Here is an 18375-nt window from a genome sequence, read left to right as displayed (position 1 = left end):
CTTCTGAAATAGAAGTAGGAGTGTCATCCACGAGGTACACAATGAAATCATGTCCAAAGGACTTTGCAGTCCTCTGTCTCTTGCTCCTTTTGGAAATTTTATTGTCATCCTCCACAGGATTATCAAAGTGTTCTATAACCATGGTAGGTTCAGGAAATAATTCCTGAGTAGATGAACTGGGCATCTCCTGAATTGATGAGCTAGACGTTTCTTTCATAGGAAAGATGTCCTCAAAGAAAGTCGCATCATTCAAATCCATAATTGTACCAACATGCATGTCGTATACCTCAGATTTTACTATCAAAAATCTGTAGCCAATGCTATGAAATGCATATCCCAGAAGAACACAATCCGCAGTTTTTGGTCCAAGCTTGCGCTTCTTGGGTATCGGCACATTTACTTTCGCCATACAGCCCCAAGTTTGTAGGTAAGGGAGTTTCAACCTTTTCCTTTCCCATTACTCAAAAGGGGTAATGGTTTTGTTCTTTGTGGGGACACGGTTTAGTTCATGACATGCAGTCAATATCGCCTCCCCCCACCATGCCTTGGATAGACCCGATGTATATAACATGGCGTTAACCAAATCAGTTAGAGTACGGTTCTTTCTTTCGGCCACCCCATTTGACTAAGGTGAGTAGGGAGGCGTCCTCTCATGGATAATACCATGTTCCGCACAAAAAGAATCAAACTCATTGGAAAATTACTCTCCACCACGATCAGACCTTAGCCGCTTGATCTTTTCGATCAAGTTGGTTTTCTGCTTTAGCTTTAAAGATTTTGAAGTGATTAAGAGCTTCATCTTTAGATTTTAGGAGGTACACATAAAAATATCGAGTAGAGTCATCAATTAAAGTCATGAAGTATCTTTTCCCTCCTTTTGTCAATTCACCATTTATTTCACAAAGATCCGAATGTATAAGCTCCAGCGGTGCCAAGTCTCTTGCCTCCGCAGTCTTGTGAGACTTACGTGGTTGCTTAGCTTGCACACATACTTGGCACTTGGATTTCTTGACAATAGAAAATTTCGGAATTATATTCATATTCGCTAGCCGCGTCATGCACCCAAAATTAATATGACAAAGTCGTGAATGCCAAATATCGGACTCACTATCATTGCAAACATGATTAATAATTTGAGTACATAAGTCTGACAAAGATAAGTGAAACAAGCCTCCGCACACATAACCCTTTCCAACAAATTGTCCACACTTGAAAATTACAACTTTATTGGACTCAAAAACCAACATAAAACCATCTCGACATAAAAGCGATCCGCTAACAAGTTTTTTTATTAATGGAGGAAACGTGCTGCACATTCTTCAGCTGGATGGTCTTTCCCGAAGTAAACTTCAGATCCACCGTACCAACACCACGAACAGAAGCACGTGAGCCGTTTCCCATCAACACGGAGAAAGTCCTTGCGACCTGATAAGAAGAAAACATAGAGACATCAGAACATACATGTGTATTGGCTCCGGTGTCTATCCACCAATCAGGAGAATTGCATACTGAAAGGACAGTAGGAGAAATACCGTACCCAACATCCTTCATCTCAGTATCAACGCCAATAACAATATTTGCGGACTTGCCGCTGTTCCCACGCCGATCATGACGTTCTGGGCAATCAGGAGCCCAATGTCCAGGAGCGCCACAAACATGGCAGTTCCCTTTCTTCTTATAAGGAGTCTTCCTCTTGAAGTTGGTTGAGTTGGAGGCTTTGTTCTTCTCATCAAACTTGCCTTTTCCATTATTCTTATTCTTAGACTTGTGAGATTGGAAGTTCTTCTTCTGTACCACATTGGCACTAGAATCTCCCTCAAAACTACGAGCACATGTGTCCTTTGCTCTCGCCTTCTCTTCCACATGAAGCGAGCCAATGAGATCCGAAACGGAAAACTCTTGTCTCTTATGTTTCAGAGAATTAGCAAAGTTCCTCCATGAGGGAGGAAACTTGGCAATAATGCCACCGGCCACAAATTTATCCGGTAAGGTACACTTAAATTGCTCGAGTTCTTTGGCAAGGGACTGAATCTCATGAGCCTGCTCAACCACGGAGCGCTCATCAGTCATCCTGTAGTCATAGTATTGCTCCATGACATACAATTCAGTGCCAGCGTCGGAGACCCCAAATTTGGCCTCGAGCGCATCCCACACATCTTTACCATGGTCGAAAGCCATGTACGGGTAAACAATGTTGTCCCCGAGAATGCTGAACAAGGCCGCCTTAAACATGGTGTCGACCTTCTAAAACTTTTCCTGCTCCTCTGCAGAAAGAGGCCCCTTAGGTATAGTATATGTGCGCTAAAACAACCTAGATTTGTAAACCATAGAACTGCTTTTGTGCGCCACCTCTTGTAATGCATATCATCAAAGAGGTGAGGTCGAGTAGCGGCAGCGTGTTGTCGCCCATGTTGAGGTTGTCGAAGAAGTCGCTGAGGTTCGGGAAGTAGTTGTCGGTGTGGAGGAACTCGTCGTCCGATGACGACGTCGTGATGCCAGTAGTCGCGCCGGAGCGCTCCCCAAAAACCTGATTGCCCCTCACCCGTACAGGTTCACGAGAGGCAAGGTTCCGGAGGCCTACTGTCCCGGCAGTCGGTGCACGCCGACGGACGGGATGAGGAAGATGAAGGCGGCGGCACAATGAACTGGAAACAGGTAGTCGCGTATGTGTTTGGTGCAAAAAGATAAGCTCGGCTCGACGAGATTCCCCAACGCGCGGCGCGTCGATGCGAGGCGGGCGGAGGAGGAGGAGTGCGCTAGGGCTCTCTCTATTCGCACTCACTTACTAGGACTAGAACAACCCACCTTATATAGCACTCAAACTCTCTCCCAACAAGTAATGTGAGACTAAACTTTAGCCCTCACTGGTGCTGCCACTGATTTTTGAAATGGCCACGTGAGTTTGAGAATTTGTTTGGCCACAGGTTGCCCAAATATTCCAGCAAAGTGGTCCTTTACTTTTCGTCTCGCGTGGCGCTCAACGTGGCGGCAAGTGAACCGCCCCACACCTATCGCCCCAAACCGGCCACCTCCTCCACTCCACTCCCGACCCCACGCTCCCTAGACCAAGTCCACCACACCTCACCGCACCGCAATCCCCCGTCCGCCACTCCACCCATCCCCGACACCGCCACCAGGGGTTCGGCTCCTCGCCCTTCCTTCCTTCCTTCCGGAAGCTTCCAGAAGCTTCCCAGAGCAATGGCGAGGCTCCTCGTGCTCCGCTCGGCGCCGTACCACCGCTCAACCCTCTCCGCCGCCGCCCTCCTCTCCCCCTCCAAGCCCCGCCACTCCGCCTCCTTCCCCCACCCTGCCCGCCGCCTCCTCCGCGTCCCGGCCCGCGCCATCCAGTCCTCCTCCTCCTCCGGGGCCACCAAGCAGGAGGATGCGCCTCCCGCCGCCGGCGACGCCCAGGAGCCGCTGCCCGCCGCGCCGGCCTTCGTGGTCGAGGAGCTCGGGTGGGGCACCCAGCTCGCCGTCAAGCTCAGAATGCTCGTCGCCCCGCCCTGGCAGCGCGTCCGCAAGGGCAGCGTCCTCACCATGAAGCTTCGGGGCGAGGTGGGCTGCTCCACCGCACCGCGCGCTTGCTGATTTCGCTACCCCTAATAATACGAGTTGCTCATTTCGTGCATCACACGAGTATATATTATCCTGGAAGCCGCTCCGACATTTGTATTCTACTACTAATAAACTAGTACTAGTAAACTTACATTCGCTGTTCCTAATTTTCTGTGTCTGTTAAACTATTCACTCTCACGCACCTGCCACTGATCGTTGGTACTTCCGTGACTTGTTTGGACTTTGTTTTAGCATCTGTTAATTTTGCTACTCCTTATACTGTGTGGATTTGGATCTTAATCGTCTAATTTTGTGGTTGCAGGTAACTGATCAGCTGAAGACCCGCTTCTCGTCGGGGCTATCGCTGCCGCAAATCTGCGAGAACTTCGAGAAGGCGGCATACGACCCGCGGATATCGGGGATTTATCTGCACATAGAGCCGCTGAGCTGCGGGTGGGGCAAGGTGGAAGAGATCAGGAGGCACATTGTGGATTTCAAGAAATCTGGTAATCAGAAGCTATGCTGAATTCGGTAGTATCTTATTCCATGTCTTATCATATTGTGAACAGGCGTTGAATGTGTTTGTAGGTAAATTTATTGTCGGCTATATGCCTGTCGGCGGGGAGAAAGAATACTACCTTGCTTCTGCGTGCGCTGAGCTGTATGCGCCGCCAAGTGCTTATGTTGCTCTCTATGGTCTGACCATTCAGCAAACATTTCTCAGAGGTAACTGCATTTAGGGCGATGACATGATGCGTTTTGCTTTGTTAATAACTTGATAGGTTTATTGGTTAAGTGCATCGTTAAATGAGACAATCTGGATGCAGTTAAGATTCTTTCATGGCCGCTAAGACTTTCTAATTCGATTTGTAAGGTGTGCTTGAGAAAGTTGGAGTACAACCAGAAGTTCAAAGAATTGGCCGCTATAAAAGTGCGGGAGACCAACTTGCACGGAGGAGCATGTCAAATGAAGTTAGAGAGATGCTGGCCGCCCTGCTTGATAATATTTATGGAAACTGGCTGGACACAGTATCTTCCAAACATGGTAATTTGAAACAGATATGTTTCACTTTCGCATATTTAATGAAATGTCGTCATTCCATATTTTTATCTATATAGGGAAGAAAATAGAAGAAACCGAGGAGTTTATTAATTCAGGAGTCTATCAGGTCGAGAGACTTAAGGAAGAAGGTTGGATAACTGATCTATTGTATGATGATGAGGTACAAATTCCTTCCAATATCACTAAGGTCGCTAGTAAATTATAGAAGACTAAATCAAGTTAACTTAGTTGCCACCACATCTTCTGCCCAACCCATAGTGAATTAGTGATTAGGAATTTGTATCATGAATGTAAAGTGATGTTTCAGCCTCTTTGTTTCCCAATATCAGGACACCCATTATAAGAAATCAGCAACTAGAATAATCGTACCAAACAGTGATGGAATGAGCTGTGACATTGGACTCCCTCGAAGGCCAATTTCCTTGATTTGATCGCTACTTATGGGTGTGCTCTCAAAGGATACCCATGCCGGATTAACCGTATTCTGGGCCGGACCAATGCAGCTATTTGAAGTCCGGCTCTGAAAATAGTAAAACGTGTTGTAGATAGAGGTTAAACAGATCAAATAAGCACACGTGAACTAGAAATATAAGACATTAGATGCAAATTTAGTCCCAGAGCTTTATGTCTCTATTTATCTATTTATATTTCAGTGTACAAAAAATGAGGCCCTTTGCCATTGTTAGTGCACAAATAGGACGTCGTATCTACATGTGACTCTTTGATTTTGAAAGGGAAGGGAAGGGACTTCAGAGTTCTAGTTTAGGTAAGTGTCCACAAGTTCTCGTACAAGAACATGTACTTGATATGTAAATTGCTAGCTCAAGCTTAGTTGGAGTTTCTTTATGGAAATATGGGCATGTTCAGGATACACGGCTTGTCAGCTGGCAAATTAGACATGAAATTTAGCATTATGCACTTTTTTGAATTAGCATGCTGAATTATGTATTTGGCTTCCTTGATTCTGTTGGCATTGCCTTATTCAATAGGTAATGACAATGTTGAAAGAGAGAGTAGGACAGAACGACAAGAAAAGCCTGCGTATGGTGGACTACAGGTAATTATTGTTCTGGATAACTTGGTAGAAAGTGGAACCAAGCAGCTGCATGATTTTTTATCTTTTTTTTTGCTTTTTTTCTTGTGCCATTTTTCAAATATAGAAGCTTCAAACATACACATAAACTCAGAAAGAAGTCTACATCACCCCCCTAACTATCAGGTTTAGGACACTAAGCCCCCCTAAGTTTGGTTTGGGGTACTTAACCCCCCTAAGTATTATATACCGTGCAATTGACCCCCTCCACCCATCTAGAGTGGTATTGATCGGTGGTTTAGCTGACGTGGATAGTAGTTTAGCACAGCTAGAACGAAAAGATGGTTCAGCTCTGTCTAAATCATCTCTTCTGCTTTCTCTCCCTTCCAACTGATCGCTGCCGCCCCACTCGCCCGCTCTGTCCATAGAGCTGCTCGCCAATGGCTCCCACTGTCTGCGGCGCCGCCGCCTCTGCCCGCCGCTGACACCCCCGCGCCTCGCTTCCCTCGTCACCGGAGCAGCCGAGCAGCCCGGGCACCGCTCGTGCTCCGGCCGCTGCGTGCCCCCATTGCCGAGTGCCCGCAACCGCATGCTCCTAGTCCTACAGGCCTCCGCCGGTGTTCCTCTGCAGTGGCCGTGGACAGCATGAGGGCTAGCATCCCGTTGCCTGAATAATTGTTCTTGTTCTGCAGCAAGCTACTGTAGTCTGTATGTCAATGAAGAATTACCCACATGGCCTCATATGTCTAGCACTCTAGCTACTGACGTTGTGCTATTACAGAGATTAACAAGATCATGTCCTGGAATAACAGAGTTCACTTGATCTGAATTTTTGCTCTCCACTCGATTTTTAGGATTCCCCTGCTGACTCCATGTAAAACATTGGGTTGTCGCTTTGGCCATCTGTGCAAATTCAGAGTTAGCTTTAAGACAATTCAGGGATCCAAGTTTGCCAAACAGAGAAGAACTAAGCTGAGGAAGCAATGGAGCTAGTGATGGAGGGTCACATCCTGGAAGCTGCGAGCATAGGAGATGGCGGAACTTGCTTCACTCCACGACGGCGGCATGAAGCTGTATGCGCGTATGACCAGAAGAGAGCAAGGATTGGGAATACATGGAGATGAAAAAAAAAATTCAGCTACCTGCAGCTCCTTCAGCGTGCACTAGCTGCTCCGCCCGAGATTGAGACACATATGCGTGGTCCGCCACGCCGTTGCAGCTCTCACAGCTGCTGCCCTGCGACGACGGCTCGCCGCCGCTCCGGTGACCGTGTTCTGTGGTGTGGCATGGGCATCTTCGTAGCGGCGGCCACAGGGCGGGAGGGGACTACTTGGAAGCAGAGCGAGGACGGGGCACCTGGCCTCCACTGCCCGCCATGGCGCGAGGCGAGGAAGCGGAGCAGAGGAGGCAATGCCACTTTGGAATAGCTGGCGCGTGCCCACGTCATCAAAACCACCTGCAATACTGCTAAAACCACCGTGGGGGTTAACTGTCCGGTTTTGCAAACATAGGGGGGTCATGTGCCCCAATCTAAACTTAGGGGGGGTTAGCGTCCCAAACTCGATAGTTAGGAGGGTTATGTGGACTTCTTTCCATAAACTCATAAGCATTTTTATACACATTCATAGAAAATAGCCATAAATAAATTTCTAGGCTGAAAGACCAAAGCGGACCTATGATTGTTATCGTGAAATGAACAATAGCCAGTGGGACCCACAACTATCGTGGCGCTTTCTTGTTTATATAAGCGGAAGAGTGCACACCTGTGTATATTGTTCTTATGGGCTGGGATATTATATAAGGATTGGATTGGGAAGGGTAGTTATAGGTGTCAATAGACTTGGCCTTGGGCTCATGTGATCCAGCGAAGGAGAATTGGTACTGATATCACTTTCAAGGGCAGGAAGAAGTAAAGGGGGCCTTCTAACCTTAATTAACTTGAGGCGCAAGCTAAATGATGACTTTATAATTTAAAGAAAGATAAACTTTGTAACTGAAAAGATGACTGGGATCATATCCTTTAGCTGGTGTCAGCTAGGCCCAACTAAGCTTGGCGCACGGGGCCCTGGGTGTGTCCCTGGTCCCACATGACACTCTCTCCTGCTGCATTAAATGTCGTGATTTTCCTTTTTTATACTATGAGGTGTTTATTCATTATCATTATGTTTACGCTCTTGCTTTGTTTGGTATTGTTTGATGTTGCTCGATTAATCTGGAAAGTCAACACCTATGAACTCATGTTTCATTTACTGAACTGACATTGGTCTGCCCTACCAGTAAATATTCACGTGTAAGAAAATCAACTCTTGGAATAGAAGGAGGAGGAGATAGAATTGCGGTAATCAGAGCATCTGGAAGCATAACTCGTACTCGCGGCCGACTGAGTGTTGGTAGTTCTGGCATTGTTGCCGAGCAGTTTATTGAGAAGATACGAACTGTTAGAGGTATTTATGACGTGTTATGTCAGCAATCAATTGGTATCTCATATGCATATTTATTTCTAAGTTTCTGTATTGACTGGGTAGAGTTCCTGACTTTGATTTTAAGCCCCTCAATTGTTATTGTAGTATCATTTTTTTTCCAATACAAACCAGCGTTTTAAACAGGTTAGATGCAGATTCCTTTTGTCTAGCCTCCCCCCCTCCCCCCTTCATATTTTTTAACCAATTGAACTAAATGTTCATAAATAATTTAAAATAATGATAACACCTGTAAAAATATCTCTATGATGCTCCACCTGTCCTCCTTTTATATTCTAAATATTATTGTGTTGATAAACCTAGATAAGTCATTGCCTGGAAACAATTTTACTGAAAATTTGAGTCTTTGAACAAACCTGGCATGCTTGGTTGCTCCTCAATCCTCATCATTCAATCTTATCCCTCAGAATATAATACATTTGAACATTTTAAAGCTGGATTCAGTTCCCTAATTTTTAGATGATATTTCACTGTTCCATTACAACGAGAGTGGATTGTAGAAGCAGTTGGTATTGGTTTATGTAAGCACACACATATAATGCAAGGTTCTGTTATAGTTTACATTTTATGTAACAAAATAATTCCATTATCTATTTTAATGCACACGGTTCTTACCCTTTCCAGAATCAGAAAAGTATAAAGCTGTTATCCTCCGTATAGACAGCCCTGGGGGTGATGCTCTTGCTTCTGATCTGTAAGTTGTATCCCAGGCTTCATTTATCAAGCAGAAGCAGCAGCAGAGTTTCAGTTATGTATTGGTTATTCTTATTTTAACTAGGATGTGGAGGGAAATTAGACTTCTAGCTGACTCTAAGCCTGTGATAGCGTCCATGTCTGATGTTGCTGCAAGTGGTGGATACTACATGGCAATGGCTGCACCAGTCATTGTTGCCGAGAAACTTACTCTAACAGGATCAATTGGAGTTGTCACAGGTGATCCTTATTACCTTGTATTCGTGGTTGCTAGACTAGCAATAAGTCTTCCACACCGAATTCTAAGTTCTCTTGCAACAGTCTCAACTTTGAACTTACATCTGCTCTACTCTATTTCAGAATTTAGATAGTGAGTTTAGCTGTTGTTAAGTGTCTGTTCCTCATTTTAATATTGCTTTATTGGAAGAACAGGGAAATTCATCCTTCAAAAGCTCTATGAGAGGATTGACTTCAATAAAGAAATTCTATCTAAGGGTAGATATGCAGAGCTTAATGCTGCTGACAATCGCCCTTTAAGGTAAAAGATTTGACACTTTTAGTCGTCACAGTATATTGAGAAAATGAAAGAAAGTAAAATTCCAGGAGAGCTCACAGGATCCAAGAAAGAGAAGGATGTAACAACCTTTACCAGCTTGTTACAAAAAGAATCTGATACAGCCAGAATTAGAATCAACTTAATAATATGAAAGCATTGCACTTGAAGTGGTGCTATAGTTTACAATGATCCAATGTATCTGCATTTTTAGAACTGGAATATTGGTGTTATCATCTAATTTCGCCATTAATCAAGCAGACTGTACCTTCACATATTTTTTGTTCAGCTTTTTCATCATCATATTTTCGTTTCAATCATAAGACAGTGTATACTTACTCTTATAATGTGGTTTATTAAGTCTTCTATGATTTGTAACTAGCTTTGATATTGAATGGCCTAGCACATATTTGGTTTAGCAAATAGCTAGTCAATTTTGACTTCATTCTTCTAACATAAGATGCAAATTGAAGTCATTTTTTCGCTCCTCAACTCTTGGCCAAATTTAGATTTTGTCCCAACACAGTAGACTCCAATACCAACCTTGCCCCTCAAATCTTGAATCCACAGTTTCGGATGCGTTGCGGTGGCTTTCGTACACATGGCTGCCTAGTAGCATATTCAACACATGATCTTCTAAAGACTAGAAAGGAAGAAATCGTAAAACGAACAAATAGTAAACAATCATAAAGTTTAGTGGGGAGGGGATGATAAAAGGAAATTAGAAAATAGTGTGGAGGCATACGAAGAAAGCAACACAGCAATATCAAAGCTAAATAGCGATGTTTCGACTGTAACCCGCATTAAACTGTTATTACTGATATTTATGATAAAAATATGTGTGAGTTTTCTCAAATTATCTATTTTCTCTAGATTATTTCTGAATGTTTTTCTCTTCGATTTTTTCTGAGCTTTCCGGCTTTCCTCTGAACTTCTGTTGTTATTTGTTATAAATATGCTGACTGAGTTGCCATGTGTTCCAAAACTGCCACCGTCATCCAAAACGTCTTGCAATGGTCTGAGAGATGAAATGTAAATGTTTTCAAGGGTTGAGGGGCAGGGTTGTCTGGTATTGGAGTTTATGGACGGAATCTAAATTTGAGCAATGTTGAGGGACGAAAAATGGACATCTCCACCTATCTTTTTATCATGGCTGTTTAGGTGTGAAAGGAGAAGATAAATGCAAGCTACAGTTTCGCTTAGCTGACAAGTTTAAGCCTTTTCACTTAAAGTTATTTGGCTGATAATAATGTTAGTAGTTGAGCACAGTATTTGCATATCGCTCCCACCCAAATGGATACAGGGACAAAAAGAGGGTGATTTCCTGTGTTGCATTTCCCCTCTCTTTCCACTTTCACTTTCATACCCACCATCAGTGCTGCTGGATAACTATTTTACTACTCCTGCCTTTGTGCTACCATCCTATTGACTCATTGTACTGTATATTTGTCCCTTTGGGCTCTACAATATTACTAGACCTGCTCATAACAACTATCATACGAACCATTTTGTGTTTGAAGAATGTGATATATTTCCACAGACCAGATGAGGCAGAGCTTTTTGAAAAGTCGGCGCAAAATGCTTATGCATCGTTTCGAGATAAAGCAGCCATGTCACGCTCAATGAGTGTAAGGATTGATCTCAGATACTGAGTAGCTTATAGTTCTTCAAGCATGTGCTGAGTTCTTGCTCCACCAGATTGATGAGATGGAGACTGTTGCACAAGGTCGGGTGTGGAGCGGCCAAGATGCAGCTTCAAGAGGGTTGGTTGATTCACTAGGTGGATTCTCACAAGCTCTAGCCATTGCAAAACAGAGAGCTAATATACCACAAGATAAGAAGGTTGGTTCATCTATAGACAATTAGTCTTCTGTCATGCATATATACATATGCATGCATTTAGGGTTTATCAATTACATTCAATCTGGGAGTATAGGATTGTAGTAATTGCCTTCTCAATGCTTGATATTTGATGAAGTTCAAATAGCAGTGCTTTCCGTCCTTCATTCAGCTGTTTCAGTTGGGAATCCAGTTAAAAAAATTCACTTCTCAACAGATGCTGCAAGTTGCAGTGTTCGCTTCGAGAGGAAATACATGATTGAGAGTTCGTCTCCCAGATTCTGACTCTACTGAATAATGCAGGTCCAGCTAGTTGAGATCTCGAGGGCCTCGCCATCACTACCGGAGATCTTGTCAGGCATTGGGGGTTCATTGCTTGGAGTTGACAGGGTCGTGAAGGGGGTGCTCCAGGACGTCACCTCCTTAAATGGAGTCCAAGCTAGAATGGATGGCATATTGTTTGAAAGATTGGAAAATGCGTCAGGGGAGAGTCAACTCTTCGTGCTCATAAAGGAAATCGTAAATTATTTCGATTGATCATACCAGCCAATACATTAAGTCTTACGGAAAGTTATAGATAGGAGAAGATGACAGAATAGCATGTCAATAGTAGACATCCACCTTAACTAGATTCAGGCAGGCCGGATTAATACTACAATACACTTGGGATTGAATCATGCTACTTTGTTCTTTTGTACCGATGGGGTGATGCCCCTTGGAATTGTTGTAACGGCCATACTGAAAATGCAAGTGTCTTCTTAGTTTTCTTGTTGAACATGGTCCCGAGTGCGATTTACCTTCTGTTACTGACATTTATGTATGTTGCACCATGTACCACATTCTGGCAGGTTCTTGTTGGTGAAGGCTTGTAGCTGTATGTTTCCAAGAGGATTTTTCTCGAAGAAGTGCCATGAGCAGGAGGATCTATGTGTATGAAGGGATACGGAGGAGACCCAGTAAAGCACTTGCATTCGAATAGGAGCTTCAGTGATCTGCCCAGTTACGTGTGACCATGGTTTGTCAAATTTCGCAGTTTGGGATTCGTTTTAGGGCAGCTGGCCGATGAACTATTGAATTCGGCCAAACGGTCCACAAATTGAGGTTTTAAGAGGAAAACTAACAAATGTGTTGCAAACCAAATCCTATCGACAAAATTTACATCTCTTATGCCAGTCATATAAATACCCATCTCACGCTTCGGTTTTCCCCAATCCCATCCTTCCTCTAACCCAACTCGACGCGCAGCTCTCTCCCCGTGACCTCACCTCCTCCAGACGCCCGACGCCGGATCCCTCGTCGCCCGACGCTTGCCCCAACCTCCGGCCGTCTGCTCCATATAGATCGGCCCCGCCCCCTCCATCCAGATCCGCGCCTTCTCCGCCGCCCTCCCTCGTCCGGCCCTTCCCAGATCCGCAAAGGTAAAAATTGGTACATCAGTGATGCTACTTTCATGGTTAGTATATGCCGTTGTATGCGATGTGATGATATGCCTGTCTGTATGGACTATGAAGTGCCGGCGTACTATTTTTCTTTGGTGTCGTAGCTGGCGTGTGGCGTCCTCTTCCGATCTTATTTTGTTAGTGACATAGGGTTCGAAGCCAATATGCATAAGTAATCATTATTTCTCCGTTCTAGGCTATCTATGTTGTTCTGCAACTTTTGCTGGATTAATATTTCTATTTGAATGTTCCGATGTTAGGAAATAGATGAAAAGTGTTAGTAATTTGCTTATCAGTGTCTTTGTTGAAGTATGCTGATATGTTAAACATTTCCATTCGAAGTTTCTGCAAAGTTCTGAGCATGATTCGGTACTGTCTGTTTTGAGTAATAGCACGTGGCTAGTTTAGATGACTATTTTGTGAATTGTGTCCGAGTGTTTCGTTGTCAGTTAATAATCCAGTTTTGGCCTCACTTGTAGAGATTGTCCTAGTCCCCTGTTACTTATTTTGTTTGTAAGCATCCAAAGCCAATTAGTTAAGTAGATACTGCCATCTTTGTTTCTCTGTTTCAGATAATTGATTTCTCAACGTGAGGATTGCTATATTCATTATCGAAAAGTGTCTTTGGCTCTTGGGCACCAGTGCTCCTGCTGTTTATAAAAAAATAGAAAATCATACATATGTGTTTCAAAATAATCTAAAAATAAATATGAACATAGTAAATGACGTAACCTACAAACCTGTAAAATCGTAATATGAAATTCCTTATATGTTAGGCTACACAAAAAAGACAAAATCTGTTGAGATTTGGAGATTTAAAATATGCATACCCAGATCCACATGTTTGTCATTGTCGTGTAGCCCAGAATATTTTGTATTTGAAATCGAAATTTTGCACGTTTATGGGATAATTCATTGGCTACACCATGATTTTTTTTTTCTATGTTTTTGAAACACATAAGTGTGATTTTTTTTTTAAATGGCAGAAGCACTGGTGCCAGGAGCCAAAAATCTCTGTCCCAAATGTTCTTGTATCTTGCTAGTACTATTATTGCATGTAATAGAATAATGTCCCTAAAGATGTGATATTCAGTACTTGTATAGTTTGAATAGTTGTTATAAAGCAGATATGAGTCTGACATTATGCCATGATTTTGGACTCTGATCAAGAGTAAATGGCTGCATGCTCTAAAATGTATTCAGTACTTGTATAGTTTGAATAGTTGTTATAAAGCAGATACGAGTTTGCCATTATGCCATGATTTTGCACCGTGATCAAGAGTAAATGGCTGCATGCTCTAAACTGTATTAGCAGACTAGATATATTAACCTTTGCAGTCTTTTTGTACACCTGATTAGGAGACTTGTCCTGGAAGTTTACTCCGGTAGACCTTCATGATCCCTTGAGGAACATGCTGGTTGTTTTGTGTTGGATGTATTGCATGGAGCGGTGACAGTTGATACAGTTAGCTTAACCTCTTAGGACACCTTATTTCTGTCGTGGCATTACTTGCAGATTGCGATCTGCCAGCTGACATCACAGCAATGCATAAAGCCCGTTAAAGTTTTATTTATTTTACACATTAGACCTCAACTGTTTAATGTGGCAAACATGCATGTACATGACATACCATGATCCTAGTGCTGCCATGTCCTTGAGCCCTTGATTTTGTTGATGTGGGCCACTTATGCTGTCTGAAGTGTTTACTTGCTCGTGATTTTATCGTGGTATCTGGTAGTCCTGTTTCTGTTAATTCAGCCAGCTTCTGGTGATGTATGAATTGATACTATGATAGTGTAGCCCCCTCTCTGTAGTGATTGTGGTTTATTGTAGTCTCACCTTTTATGAAGAATCACTAATGTCTGACCTTGGACTTGTTTTAATCCAGGTAGCAGGTTTTGCTACAATCTGACAAAGTGGAGGGTTTAGAAGTTGAAGCTTCTTTTATGTCTGAACAAACATCGGTTTATTCGGGATCAGTTGGATTGCTGGGAGAGTATTCTCGTTCAACGAGAAAAAGGCATAAGTTTTTGATCCCCTGCATGCATCAAGATCCCACTAAATTCTCTGGTTGTGAGAATTCACTTGACACTACCAGTGCTGAAAGTCAGCTCACTTTTCTTCAAGGAGCTGCAGCTACGCTTGCTGCTGAATTTTTCCACATCTGATAGTATCTGCTGCAGAAAGCTTGAGTCAGGATGGCGATGCAAAACATTGGTGCTTCCAACAAGGATGATGCCTTCTACAGGTACAAGATGCCCAGAATGTTGACCAAAATAGAAGGCCGTGGTAATGGCATCAAGACAAATATTGTGAACATGGTTGATATAGCAAAAGCACTTGCCAGGCCTGCCTCCTACACAACTAAGTACTTTGGGTGTGAACTTGGGGCACAATCAAAATTTGATGAGAAGACAGGTATCTCCTTGGTTAATGGTGCTCATGATACTTCCAAGTTGGCTGGACTTCTTGAAAACTTCATCAAAAAGTATGTCCAGTGTTATGGTTGTGGCAATCCTGAAACCGAGGTCCTCATCTCTAAGAACCAGATGATAACTCTGAAATGTGCTGCCTGTGGCTTCCTATCTGATGTTGACATGAGGGACAAGCTCACTACATTCATACTGAAGAACCCACCAGAACAGAAGAAGGGAGGCAAAGACAAGAAAGCTATGCGAAGAGCTGAGAAGGAGCGGCTGAAAGAAGGTGAGGCTGCTGATGAGGAGATGAAGAAACTCAAAAAAGATGCGAAGAAGAAAGATGCTTCTTCCAAGGAGAGTACTGCAAAAGGTGTTGCTACAAAGAAAAAGGCTGCTGGTGGAGGTTCTGATGAAGAACATGCTACCTCACCAACTCACAGTCGAGATGCTGAATTTGAAGCTGCTGTAGATGATGATGACAATGACGATGATGATGATGTGCAGTGGCAGACTGACACGTCAGCAGAGGCTGCGAGAAAACGCATGCAGGAGCAGCTGAGTGCAGCAACCGCTGAAATGGTTATGCTTGCCACTGAGGAGACGGAGAAGAAGAAGAAACAGGCCCTGCACAAAGAGGCTGAAGACAATTTGAATGGCAACCACACTGGGCCTAAAACCACTCCTTATGATGAACTGGTTGAAGAGATCAAGACTAACTTGGGCAATGCTGTCACCGCAGCTCAGCTCAAGGGTGTGCTGTCCTCCTCGACCCTACCCCACAAGGATGTGATGCATGCTCTCTTTGAGGCGCTCTTCCATGGTGCAGGCAAGGGGTTCGCGAGGGACGTTGTGAAGAACAAGAAGTACCTTGCTGCTGCTGTGCCTGATGAAGCATCCCAGATTCTCCTGCTCCAGGCTATTGAGGCGTTCTGTGGCAAGTGCAGCGCTGAAGCCCTGAAGGAAGTCCCAGTCGTCCTGAAGGCCCTCTATGATGGAGACGTCCTTGAGGAAGAAACCATTGTCCAGTGGTACAATGAGGCTGTTGCGGCTGGCAAGAACTCCCAGGTCGTGAAGAACGCCAAGCCAGTTGTGGAGTGGCTCCAGAACGCTGAATCCGACGAGGAGTGAGAGGCTCTACTGCCTACTGGGTTGCTCTTATGTTATGCTTCCTGAGTTGTCATTGTAGTGTCAGTCAGTCCTGCTGTTTAAACCCTTTGAGTTATTTGGTTGGCTCTGTATTGTCCCTTTGAGTTATTTGGTTGGCTCTGTATCGTCCCTTTGAATTATTTGGTTGGCTCTGTATTGAGTCGGTTGGAAGACAATATGTATGGTTTATTACGTTTGGTGTTTTTCTTCTATCTTTTGGTGAAATTGATTTCGATAGACATTAAATATGACATGCTTTGATGTGAGTTTGTGTTAATATATCTTGCATGCGTTAGGACCTTTCTGCAACTTCGCCGACGTGCCTCTCACGGTCTCACCTCACCTCAACAAATCTATCGAAAAATGTCCAAATTCGGTTGAATTCGGTTCAAAGATGTGGGACTAATTTTGTGTGGTTTACAAGAAGTGGCACTAATTTACACCCCAGGTGCAAAATATGTACTAAAAGTGTATATACCTCTGTATTATTTACCAGAAGAAATTGGCAGGTTAGTAAAAAAAAGTTGTTTTGTTTTTCTCAAGAAATATCAATACAACATTTATTCATTTCATGCCTGTTAGCAAAATAAGTGTGGCACATTGTACACATGGCTTTTAAATTATTCCTCCTTCTAACATCATAAATTTGTTTGAGAATTGGTTGGCGGGGTTGGAAGAAAAGATAAAGAGCACCCGCAAATCCATGTTGCTATCAGTGCTTTACTATGGGCCATATAGAACATACAAAATGATTATATTTTTAACAATGTAAGAAAAACTACTTTTATGCAAGTAACCTCATTGGTTTGTAAGTGGATTCGCTTGTGGTCTTACCTTCAACCAGCGGAGAAGCGTGGGGATTATGCTAGTGGGTGCAACCGACCGACGATTGCTCGGGATTTATACAACCAATGCAACTGACGTCTTGATCTTAGTATAACATGTTGATGCGGTGCCACTAAATGTTCTTTCTAGTTTTTAGATGATTGATACTCGTATCAATCTTAGGCAACACACGATGTAACCCACTATTGCAAGACATGATTTTTAATAAGAAAGTAAAAGTTCAGATGCATGAACGGATGCAGAGACCGGGGCTAAGAGCATCTCCACTCGTCTCCCCGAGGAGGCCCCCGAGCGACGTTTTTTCCATCCAGACGGCAAAATTTGGCCCAGTCGCGTCCCCGGTTCCTCGTTTTCGTCCGGATTTGGCCTTTCATCCATCTGGCGAGCCCACGCCATCCCCGGTCCCCCGGGGAGCTATCGGGGAGTCCGGACGAGTGAAAAGCGGGGAAGGACCCGCTCTGTCGGCGGCTGGACACACCAACCCCACCGCCACCTCGCTCAAAATTCCCCCACCCCTCGTATCTCTCTCATCGCCGGCACCACCCCGCCGGCTTGTTGCCCAGATTTCGCCGTCCCTCCTTCCCACCTGCCTATATTCCGTCGTCTTTCGATGACGCCCTATCGGCCTGCCTGTTTTTCGTCGACGGCCTACTCCTTGTCGTTCGCATCTCAGCTAGCCTCGACCACGCCCGTCAGGTGTTCGTCCATTTGCCTCGCCGGCCATGGACTCAGACGAAGAGGAGGAGCAGATGTTCGTCGAGCTTATGCGAGAAGAGATGGCAGCCGCCGCCCAAGACGAGGAGCACATGATGATCCTCAGTTGCTTATCAAGCATGTACGCTGGGATGGCAACTGGTCGACGTGGTGGGTCGGCACCAGGTTGCCGGAAGTGCAAGCCGAGACAGCGAATGGAGGGCTACTGCATGTTGTACGCCGACTACTTCGCCGACAATCCGTTGCACGGTGAGACTGTTTTCAGGCGTCGTTTCAGGATGAGCAGAAAGCTATTTCTGCAAATTGTGTATGCCATCCGAGACTTTGACCCCTACTTCAGATGCAAGACGGATTGCACTGGCTTGGTTGGATTTTCTTCACTGCAGAAGTGCAAAGTGGCTATGAGGATGCTGGCGTATGGAGCTCCCGGTGATGGTGCAGATGACTATCTTCGGATGGCGGAGTCCACCGCCCTTGATTGTTTCTACCGGTTCTGCAGGACCGTCATAGCAGTGTTCGGAGACTTTTACTTGAGATCACCCACTGTCGAAGACACTCAGAGGATCCTTGCAACAAATGAAGCTAGGGGTTTT

The 18375-nt window shown here is 44.3% G+C and overlaps 2 protein-coding genes across 2 annotated transcripts; both read left to right on the top strand.

The window, feature by feature from the left end:
- The first annotated feature begins 3085 nt into the window (after positions 1-3085).
- On the top strand, positions 3086-11991 carry LOC127306305 (serine protease SPPA, chloroplastic). The gene is made up of 13 exons (XM_051336926.2): positions 3086-3555; positions 3878-4061; positions 4144-4281; positions 4430-4600; positions 4675-4778; positions 5608-5675; positions 7929-8095; positions 8756-8825; positions 8910-9064; positions 9257-9362; positions 10918-11005; positions 11076-11219; positions 11520-11991. Exons 1-13 carry the CDS (start codon positions 3199-3201, stop codon positions 11751-11753), a joined length of 1986 nt encoding a protein of 661 aa, XP_051192886.1. The 5' UTR covers positions 3086-3198; the 3' UTR covers positions 11754-11991.
- A 419-nt stretch (positions 11992-12410) lies between these two features.
- On the top strand, positions 12411-16414 carry LOC127306306 (eukaryotic translation initiation factor 5). Its single transcript, XM_051336927.2, has 2 exons — positions 12411-12634; positions 14545-16414. The coding sequence occupies exon 2, from the start codon at positions 14855-14857 to the stop codon at positions 16202-16204; it is 1350 nt and encodes a 449-aa protein (XP_051192887.1). The 5' UTR covers positions 12411-12634; positions 14545-14854; the 3' UTR covers positions 16205-16414.
- Positions 16415-18375: the final 1961 nt, after the last annotated feature.

This window comes from Lolium perenne, chromosome 6, assembly GCF_019359855.2.
Source record: "Lolium perenne isolate Kyuss_39 chromosome 6, Kyuss_2.0, whole genome shotgun sequence".
In the NCBI taxonomy this organism is placed as follows: Eukaryota; Viridiplantae; Streptophyta; class Magnoliopsida; order Poales; family Poaceae; genus Lolium; species Lolium perenne.
The sequence above is the reverse complement of the archived record's forward strand: the minus strand, read 5'-3'. Positions and strand labels throughout refer to the sequence as shown.